The sequence below is a fragment of the Mastomys coucha genome, unplaced genomic scaffold (genome assembly GCF_008632895.1).
Source record: "Mastomys coucha isolate ucsf_1 unplaced genomic scaffold, UCSF_Mcou_1 pScaffold22, whole genome shotgun sequence".
Taxonomy (NCBI): domain Eukaryota; kingdom Metazoa; phylum Chordata; class Mammalia; order Rodentia; family Muridae; genus Mastomys; species Mastomys coucha.
In genome coordinates, this window is record NW_022196905.1 from 64,285,307 (window position 1) to 64,296,182 (window position 10,876).

General features: G+C 38.5%; 1 protein-coding gene across 6 annotated transcripts in view; it reads right to left on the minus strand.

The window, feature by feature from the left end:
• Positions 1-2,542: 2,542 nt before the first annotated feature.
• The window catches only part of LOC116071167 (cytochrome c oxidase subunit 7B2, mitochondrial), a 96,893-nt gene continuing 88,559 nt past the window's right edge, over positions 2,543-10,876 (minus strand). For 4 of the 6 annotated variants that reach the window (XM_031342585.1, XM_031342589.1, XM_031342588.1 and 1 more), the window contains one exon: positions 2,543-2,950. In XM_031342585.1, the coding sequence (XP_031198445.1) occupies positions 2,659-2,898 (240 nt within the window). In that variant the 5' untranslated portion in view covers positions 2,899-2,950 and the 3' untranslated portion in view covers positions 2,543-2,658. Of the gene's footprint in view, positions 2,951-4,710; positions 4,961-7,463; positions 7,528-10,876 lie in introns of those variants that run through there. The other 2 variants (XM_031342587.1, XM_031342590.1) reach the window with 2 other exon arrangements.

Sequence of the window (10,876 nt, forward strand, 5' to 3'; positions counted from 1 at the left end):
ATGTACGTTTCTTCACATCCTGCTTGTCAGACACTCATTAGTTACGGGTCTGTGTCTGATTGGAAGATCTTTCATTTCAAGAAAATGTGAAGTGTTTCCATGGAGATCAGCTTGAGATAGCCCAGTGACGAACTTCTTGGCTATAATTTCATATTGGTTTCTATGGTTTCCAGATAGAAAAAAATGAAGTTGCAGATTTTTTTTTTTGTAATGTAAAAGGTTATTGGAAAATAAGAGATACTGCTCAAATTAATGTCATCTCCCTGAGGAACGCAGCTGCTGTTACTGCATAGCATGGAAGATTTTATGTCATATGAATACATGCATATGCTTTTTTTTTTGTACCTGTCATGACACGGAACTGTTCTAACATTTAACGAATGTTATAAAATTAGCAGACACCTTTCTCAAAAGGGAGGCATTTCCTTAGTGAGATGCTCTGGTAATGGTTCCTAATAACTAGCTCATAATCACATATCTTACATCAAATCTTTTAAGATGTCACATAGTGTTTCTGTCAAATTAGTAAAGAACATGGGATGAGACTATGGTGCAGAGATATACATCTTTATTGACAGAGAGTTGGGTGACTGCCATTTGATGTATTAATTCTAAGTTGAATAATACCATCTCACAATGCTAAAGAAATGTTTTCCTGTGAATCTGGCATATTTTAAATAAGGAGCAAATTCATAGCACTATTTAGCCAGAGCCAGGATTTTAGGCTTCGAAATCAAGAAGTGATTATAGGAATGGTTCCTCTCACTATTATCCTCAGGGTTCCACGAGTGAGATAGTTGTTTTCTGTCACTAAGAGTTGCTTTCTTGGTATAAAACTGAGGCTTTTACTAGGAACTATAGCAGTGCTATCATTAAAGTGAAAGTTAGCAAGGCTACCCTGAGACAACCAACTGAGTGAATCTGTATTGGATGTTTACTCCTGACCTGAGATGAGTGTAACTCTTTCTGAATACTTTGTAGAAATATGAGCTCCTGCACAGGAAAGCCACTGCTTCCCTCATTATCTCATTCCCAATTGACAGTAAATGTAAGTTTGTAAATGCCTTGTGGAAAGAAGTTTCAGATTAATTAAAAAAATAAAAAGGACACATGTAAATGGTCTCCAGTTATCTAATTACAATCCTCAGTGGAAATCAAATTCCTACTTTTAAATTTTTTAAATGAATATGTGCTAGGATTACCTAAAGTTACTCATTTAGTCACCATTTCAATGAGACACCCTAACTACCAACTCCTGTTCTGAATGTGAATTCACAAAAAGCATTCTATGCCTATGATCTTACAGATTTCACAAGGTAATAATAAACAGAAAAGTAAAAGCTTTCCTGAAAGCCAGATAGTGAAAAAGCTATAGAGAAACTGAGTAGGATAACTCAGTCACAAAAGAAGACACACAGTATGTACTCACTGATAAGGAGATATTAGCCTAAAAGTTTGGAATACCCAAGATTCAATTCACAAACCATATGAAGCCCAAGAAGAAGGAAGACCAAAATGTGTATGTTTCAGTGTTTCTTAGAAGGGGGAACAAAATACTCACAGGAGGAAATATGGAGACAAAGTGTGGAGCAGAGACTGAAGGAAAGCCCATCCAGAGACTACCCCACCTGGGGATCCATCCCATATACAGTCACCAAACCCAGACACTATTGTGGATGCCAGGAAGTGATTGCTGCCAGGAGCCTGATATAGCTGTCTCCTGAGAGGCTCTGCCAGTGCCTGACAAATACAGAGGAGGAGGCTTGCAGTCAAGTACTGGACTGAGCTCATGGGTCCCGGATGGAGGAGTTAGAGAAAGGACTGAAGGAGCTGAGGGGAGTTGCAGCCCCATGGAGAGAGCAATAGTTATCAACAGGCCAAACTTCCCCAGAGCTCCTGGGGACTGGACCACCAACCAAAGAGTATACATTGAGGGATGGCACCGGCCACATATGTGGCAGAGGATGACCTTATTGGACATCAGTGAGAGGAGAGGCTCTTGGGCCTGAGGGTGTTCAATGCCCCAGTGTAGGGGAATGCCAGGGAGGGAAGATGGAAGTGGGTGAGTGGTGGGAGGAGCAACCTCATAGAGGGAGGGGTTTCCAAAGGGGAGACCTGAAAAGGGGGAAACATTTGAAATGTTAATAATTTTTTAAAAAGGTGATCCTGACTCCTGCAGTGAAAACTGCATCAGGGTGAGGGAGGCCCAGGGAAGACATGCAGCAAAGCAAGGAGACTAATGAGAAAGCTTACTTATCAATGGCAGTCAAAGTATGGTTGGTACACACCAGCCTGGGAAAGAGAAAGGGCGGGTTAAAACTCGTCAGCTGCTGACAAAATATGCACTGGACACAACTAAATACACCTATAAGATACATATGTATGAATGCCTAATAAAGGCAGATACACACAATATGTCATTAAATCAAAAGAACTCTTAAAATTCTACTTTCAAATATATGGCATCCACCCCTGGGTATCTATATCTACTGCTAGTGCATTACTTTCAGGGACTAAATGATAGTTTTCAACAACTTGTTAGTACTTTTGAATTATTTTATTTCTTTTGTTATGCTGTATTTTAATGAACAGAAGAACATTTCCATGCCAAGTTTGTTTTGAGACAATTCTGCATTGCTGTATCTAAGATAGTTACTTTTATTTCCACTCTTGGGGGGTAACTCTGCCAACAGGAGACAGGTTCCACTGCACTCCCATCTGTGTTATATAAATCGTATATCCAGCAAAACAGAAAATGGATCCACTAATTAACATCATATTGCCATATTTGTCATGAAAATCTGATGAGGACTTTGAGTGGCTCTGTCTTCCCACGATTTTCAGAATGCTTGGAATCTTGAGATAGTTTAGTGCATATCTGGTCAAGGGAAACATCATGACGTATGATAAGATTACTGTTGATTGAAGCAATGGGTCTGTTTTCAGAGATCTAGGGAAAAAAGCACATAAGATAATATAGCATAGCATAAGGTAACATAACAAAACATGGGTCATGATATCTGATCTATATTCACTTCGTCCTTTACTTCAGTATTTCATCTAGACCTCTAGATCTCCTGGAGCAATAGTCAAGGACTATAATAGTTCACTTTGTTTAGTCCATTGTTGGTGTGTGTGTGTGTGTGTGTGTGTGTGTGTGTGTAACACTCATGTGGAGGCCAAATTTCCAGTGTGGTCTTCTACCTTTTCTAAGTTCAGTTTTTGAGAAAAAGGTTTCTTACTACACCTCCTTATGGTTTCATGTAGACTGTCAGGCTGAGAACCCAAGATCTGCCATCTTTGTCTTCCACTGATGTTAAGGATTCCACGGGTGTTAAGGATGTGAATAAAAACAAATAAATAAAAACAAATGATGGGACAGGATATAAGCATAATTCTTGTTCTTAAATTCAAGGTGCTTTTGGAGCATACTAGATCTTCTTAAGGTAGAGTTAACATTGAATATTGTAAAACCAACCAAGCAAATGAAAGCTGCCAACCAACCAAATGAAGAAAACAATATGGTTACCAAAGATAACCCTTTACTGAAAATGTTTCCCTGTACTTCAGTCTATTTTCACCTGGTGACCTGTGAGTCTATCCCTATATTCAGAGCAAGCAGCACTACAGCTGATCAAAAAGCTTTCAGCCACAGGAAGTGGCACCACCATGTTTGAGGAAGTAAGTGGTGAAGAAGCAGCACAGTTGCTGGAACTTCAGACAAGAAAGCAATCTGGGCTCTAGGAATAGTTCTAAATGAGATGATACTTAGATCCAGTCTTCAAAAACTAATAAGAAATAGAAAAAGAGCAAACAAAACCCAGGAAGAGGCATAATATAACTGAAGCAACAAAAGTACATGTTCAGAGGTCTAAAAAACAGGAAGACAAATCAATCAGGTGACTTCAGTAGCAGTCACATAATCAATTTATCCCAGTAGATGAAAGAAGGGACAATACTGTGAAGACATCTTATGTCCCTTATGGAATTAGGACTTGATACTTCAGTAGTTTCTATTATTCAGAAAGAATTTTTAGATTCCTAGTCCTTGTTACTGAGAATTTTTATTCTGCATCCTAACTTTTGTGAAAATACAAAATATAGAAAATATTTGGATATTTGGATAATATTGCTTCTTTGTTTATATTTTAGTTGTATTAATATCTAAAATTATTGTCTGGCTTGATGAAAAAAATGTACTCAGGGGCTAAAGAAATAGTTCAGAGGGTAAAAGCACTTGCTGCTTTTTTAGCAAAACCCATTTGGTACCCAGCACCAACTGGTGGCTAACAACAGTCTGTTAACTCCAGTTTCAGAGCATCTGCTGCCATCTTCAGCCTCAGCAGGCACTGCATTCATGTGATTTACAGTTACACATACATGCAGGCTGATCACCAATACACATAAAATAAAATTAAATCTTTTATTAAGAATGTGTGCTATTTTATATTTTAAGAATGTGTTCAGCCCGGCAGTGATGGCACATGCCTTTAATCCCAGCACTTGAGAAGCAGAGGAAAGTGGATTTCTGAGTTTGAGGCCAGCCTGGTCTACAGAGTAAGTTCCAGGACAGCCAGGGCTTTACAGAAAAATCCTGCCTGGAAAAAAAACAAAACAAAACAAAACAAAACAAAACAAACAAACAAAAATGTGTTCATATAAAGGTAAAATAAAAAAAAATCAAGAAAATTGAGTTACACTGAAACTTACTAGAGTAATTGCAGATGTTATGAAATATAGTGTAGTGAAGGGGAACCTGGAAGTTCCATGCCAAGATGTCCTCTGAGAAATTATGCCTTCCAACAGATGTGGTATAAAGGGGGCTTATTTAGGAGTATTGAGGGAAGTAGAGGGGAAGAAGTGGAAGAGGCAGACAGTTTGGAGCAGAACCATGAAGGCAGAGAAGGTCAGAAAGGAGGACAGAGAGACCAGTGGGGAATACATGGGAAGAGAGAGAGGGAGAGAGCATGAGAGAGAGAGAGCGAGCATCATGCTGGGGTGGCAAGCAGTCCTTTCAAATGCTGTCCATGCCTTGCTTGAGGCAGATAATGGTGGCAATGATGTCATAAGTAATTGCTAGGTCCCTGGCAAGAGCCTAACAGAGTTTCCTGTAAGCTAAAATCTGCATACTAAGCAAGCACGAGATCACTATGCTAGATCTACATTTCCAGTCTCCCTCTACACTTCTACCACTAAGAATCACATCATCTTATTTAGCACAAGTGGCAACTTAAGTTCTAAGAAAATACATGCTTCTATGTCCTGCCATGGGATGCAAACTCACTAGGAGTGGATCTCATTAGTATGCAGTACAACTTTGACCACTCATCTTAAATCTATCTGAATTCTGCTTTCTCTCAACAAAACACAAAGAAAATAACAAATATTGAATTTATTTAACTTTGTCCCAAGCTTTCCAAATTCGAAGAGTCCCTGGAATTATTGTTATAAAATGGAGATTTCTGTGTCCCATGTCAAATACAAGACAGTATCTGAGGAACTGCCCAGGAGACTGTATTTCTGAAATAAGTTCTCTCACAAGTTGTACACTGTTTCTTTAGCACAGAGTAAGATTACCTACAGAGTGCCATATGGCTCTAGATGCTCTTGAACTTCCCAAGGGGAAAGAATCGTTTAAGTAAGAGTACTGTGGTGACTGAGACCATCACCATGGTGAGTTGGAAAAAAGTACCTGAGTGATGTGCAAGAGTTATGCAGACACCCTGAGATTAACTCAGTCAACAGAAACACTCAGCAGCTTTAAGGACATTAAGACAACTACCAATACTGGTTCCTGGTGTTCTGCCATATAATAAATGGCATATGTCAAAGCTGAGCTCTTGGGCCACTTTATTCAATTGCAGTATCTTCGTTTCTACCTGCTTTTTATTTCTAATATTTTTTATTTCAGAATATCAATGCAAAATAAGAAACAATAAAAAAGCAATCTTCTTGAAATGAAAATGCACATAACCTGCGGTGTCTTTAGTTCATTTCTGTGTGTGTCAGAAGACTCCAGGAGGGATTAAGTGTACATTCTACCAAGTGTCTCCCACCATTATTCTTTCAGAAAAGAAATATGGGAACCATGAAAGAAGGAAAGGTACTGGTGGAAATGCTGAACAATTGCTGCATTTTATAAGTAATGGCATCATATCCAAATTCACTGAACTGATTCACTTGCTTAAGGCTAAAGTTTATGCCAATTTCTTAACTCTAAAATATTACATAAATGAATGCTTACCTAAATAAAGGGTAAGGCAAATTATTAGCAGACTGAATGAAGATGCCAGGAGGAAGCACAGAGTGCATAAAGGACTTTTGACTTGTAGACATTGCCTGATAGTTAGGAATTTAAGATAAGCAAACTCTTGAATGTTTTCTGCTCACCCCCCTTTTTGATAAAGAATGTCAACCATGTCCAGTACTGCCTCAAAGGGCATATTCTTGTATGTTTTTTTGATAAAATCTTTAAAAGATTCTAAATGGGCGATCCTGTTGTAAGTAATAAAAGCCATTCATAGACCATAAAATTTCCAGTAAGAAATAGCAAGGACATGAATATACAGTGTGACAAACGCAGGTCTGAAATATGCTAGTCCTATGTTACAGTCACTGTGTTTCTCCATCTACTCTTCAGTTTTGTCCAGCAGGGTCAGAATTCTTCTGCACACACACCCAGGAATGACAGTCACTGCAGGATCTGCTTTACACAAAGGGAACTCTCAGGACTTCAGCAACTAGGTGGAAGGCTGTGGTAATCACACTTCAACTAAGTTCTAGTTAGTGGGATGCATAGTCTAACTCCAGACTAACTGACAGTGCTTGCAATCAGAGAGGACCATCATTTACCTATTTTACCCTCATACAACTATTTTACTACTTTCTTAGACATGGTTAAGAGCTACTTGAAAATATGACTGCAGGGTCATCTACACATTTGGGGAAATAGAAAGGCAACAGATTGTTTGAAAAACTGTGGTACTTAATGTACTGTAATGATTCCTAATAGGGATAACATGTGTCACTTTCTAAACTTAGCTAAGGATGCCATGGTTCTTCTGCCTGGAGCATATCTATATTAAGATTTTTCTAGAATTGCTTAAGGGAACACTAAAAGATGGCTCTATGTTCCAATCCTATTACATCACAGTATACTCTCCAATGGGTTAATGGTTCCAGAAGGCACTCAAGGGGAAGAGGCACTGTGCTAATTCCAGAAAGTCTTTACATCCACAGAAGACAATATGTGTGGTCATTATGTGATTGAGAATCATGAAATTTCAATACTTGTAGAAATGTTCTTCTTGCCTCCATACCCACACTTATCCATTAAATATCTTATGGATAGACCAATATCATGACTCTTCAGAGAACAGGAAAGCTTCATGAATATCCTAGTTGAAATGAGATAATAAACTTTGAGATAACACATTTTAATTTTTTTAAAAAAAATCACCTACTAATTTACATCTTGAATTGTAAATATTTCTCATCGTGAACTGGAACAGGGCAGTAAGGTACAATCTAGAAATCAATTTGAAGGAAATGCCAAAGTCAGACTATGATATTTATTTACCCTTTTCTAAAATTTCTAAATTTTATCAGCTTACAACATCTCTGTTCTTTGAATTTTGCTCAAAATTTCCCTGTAAATTAAACCTCTTTGTGGAAGACTTTTGTTACTGACATCACCTGAACAACTGAGGGAGCATTTGCAGAGAAATTTCACTTGACAGGACTTTCACTTCGGGCAGCAGCAATGGCTGCTTTGCTGGGTGCGTGCTCACCGGTCAGTGCTGTTCACTGCATGTTCTTGCCCTCTTCTTACTTTCATAACATTTTGGGAACTGAACTGCCTGAAACTCTTTTTAACAGATATCAACATTTAACCTTTTTCTTCTTCCAATTTCCATTAACTATTTGAAAACAGGAAAGACTGGGAGGGCCGAGGGTAGCCTCTCATTGACTGATTTCTCCCTTTAGATCTGTCAGGAGAAATAGCATAGCATAATGAAATCATGTGGCAGGATATTCACTTTTGTGAGCTTGTATTTTGTTCGAGTTTGTATTTTAAGGTCCTAAGGTGAGAATGCTAAAGAAGAAAGAAAGCCTTAAAGAATCTACCCACCTGAAAAGTATGTAACAAACATACAGAACAAGGACTCTTATCTTAAAGTAATAAAAGTTTGTATGGAAATTCTGGTTTGAGAAAGATTATCAGGTTTCAGTTTCCCTTTCATTAATTCTACAGAAGTCAAAGAATGTTAGGCTAACATCATGTTCTTATATAAAAAAGAAAGACTGCTATGTAAATAGGTCATATGTTTTGCATAAGCAAAAGGTTATGTAGCATAAAGCATTTGGTTTTGACAGAGTAGATGAAATCTATTTTGGTACGTTCAGGTCATTCAGATGGTCAGATTTGAAATATCTGGAGAATAATTTGCCCTTTGTTGTATTTTTTTTGAGGGGAGTGGGTCAGTGAGTAATCTGAATGAAATAAACAGTCAGTGAGAACAAAGGACATAAATGAAGTTGGATATTATATAGTACTATTCCTTTCTTGCTTTTGCTTTTTTTTTTTTTTTTTTTTTTTTTTTTTTTTTTTTTTTTTTTTGTCTGTTTGTCTTTAGATATGATCATACCGTGTATGTGGAGCAGTGGACTGTGGGCAGAAAACCTGGTCTGCGGTCTAGGAAAGGTCTGGAACCCTGGAGACCCAGTGGGTCGTGATTTCTGCCTTCACCGGAAGGAAGGTGTTCAACCACACCTCCTGGGCCCACAGACCCCAGACCCCTACCCCCATTTTCCCACCCCCACCCCCGCAGAGAGGCATGTGGCCATCAGTCAGGAGCAGCACCAAGCCCTCCCACATGCAAATAAGGTTTCCCCAAAGCTCTCATACCAAGCCAATGAAAAGTACCTGTTGTCAATCCCTAACCCATCCAAAACTGTATATAAGAATGCTATCTGGCCCGGCAGTGGTGGCACGCCTTTAATCACAGCACTTGGGAGACAGAGGCAGGCAGATTTCTGAGTTCAAGGCCAGCCTGGTCTACAGAGTGAGTTCCAGAACAGCCAGGGCTACACAGAGAAACCCTGTCTCGGAAAAAAAAAAGGAATCCTATCTGGAAGGATTAAAGGTGTGCTATAAGTACTCTGTGTTCCTAGCCTTCTGTTCTGAGAGCTGTAACACTTTGGGAAGAGGTTTGTTCTCCCAAAACGCCTGCATTCCTCAAAGGCTGGAGTAACTGAGTAACCTGGAAGGCTTGGCAGAGGCAGAGGTGGAGCCAACTGCAGCAGCAGAAGCGCAAAAGCGATTTCCTCTCCCTGCACGTGCTCCCTTTCCTTCGCTGGAACTCTCTCACCAGGCTGGGCCAGAGATCACCATGGAAAGCCTCTGGTTCCCAGGCCCCCACATGTAGTTTAATCCAGCTTTAAAAATCATGATCTTCTCATTTCTGCCATCATGCTTGGCCCTTAGTTTGACATTTTCAGAAACAGAGAATCAGAGAATTTAATGTACATCTGAGAACAACGAGGAACAAGAATATAAATGGACAACAAGGGAGGCATGAGAATGCCTTGTACAGCTCTAAAACAGTAACACAATATGGAAAGGAAGATGCAGAATATTTAAGAATTAAAAATGATAATCTCTGAAGCAGGTAGAATAGATATTGAATGCCATACCCCAAGTAAATAATTATGTACATCGTATATCTACAGGTAGTATAAGAGTAGTATAAAATAAAGAAGTTTACAGGTTAGGTAACAAGGATCAGTGGACTAGTTCGCCTATGTGCAATAATCTATTTCTAAAGATTCAAGTAAACATATTTAATCATTCCAGGGGCAAGCTATGTTAGTAGGCAATGGTAACTATAAAAAAATGAATACATGCACACTCCTTTTTTGTACACTTAAATTTTTATACATGTGTGTAAGAGTTTGCATGTGCTTTGTAAGCATATGTGTGTACAGGTAACATGCCCATAACGCAGACACCTAAAGACAATGTCTGGTGTTGTCATTATTACTTGCCACTTCATTCCCTTAAGACAAGGTCCCTCACTGAATCTAGAGTGTGGCTGGTGGGCAGCAACCTCCAACAATCTCCTGCCTCCATCTCCTATAGAGCTAGAGTTGTAGATATGTCCCTTGGTCATATCTTTTTATGTGCCACATATTTTTATGTGACTCCTAGTGATTTGAACTACAGTTCTCTCATTTTCCAGCCAAGAGCTTTTACCTGTTAAGCCATCTCCCTAGTCCCAAGCTACCACAACATTTCCTGCAGTTGCATGTTTCTAGGACTAAAAGTTTCTCTTCAAGGCCTCACTGCATCAAAGTTTTAGGAACCCAGAGCTGCTTAGCATTGTGTTCAAACATAAAAGTGAGCTCCTGTCACATTACAGAAATATTTAGAAAAAACAAGAAGAAATATTACCCCAAAGGAATAAGTGGCAAACAATAATCAAATTTCAGGCTGAAAACAATACAATAGAAATGAAAAGGAAACTAAAAGAATCAGTGAAATAGTTGATTCTCTGAGAAAAACTATGGAGAATGACAAACCTATAGCCCACATAAATAACCAACAGATTAAGACAGTGTCTAAATTTATAAATTAGAGCTGAGAAGTGATACAATAAAAAAGACACGGAGAAAATCAGAAACTCATAAGGTCATACTTTAAAAATCTGTATTTCACCAATCTAGGAAAACCTAAAAGAAATGGATGAATTTCATAGTACATAAGACCTATCAAAGTTAAATCAAGATGAAATAAGGAATTCAAACAGACTCATACTCCTAGTGAAATATAAGCAGTGATTAAAGATCTCTAAACCAAAAAAAAAAAAAAAAAAAA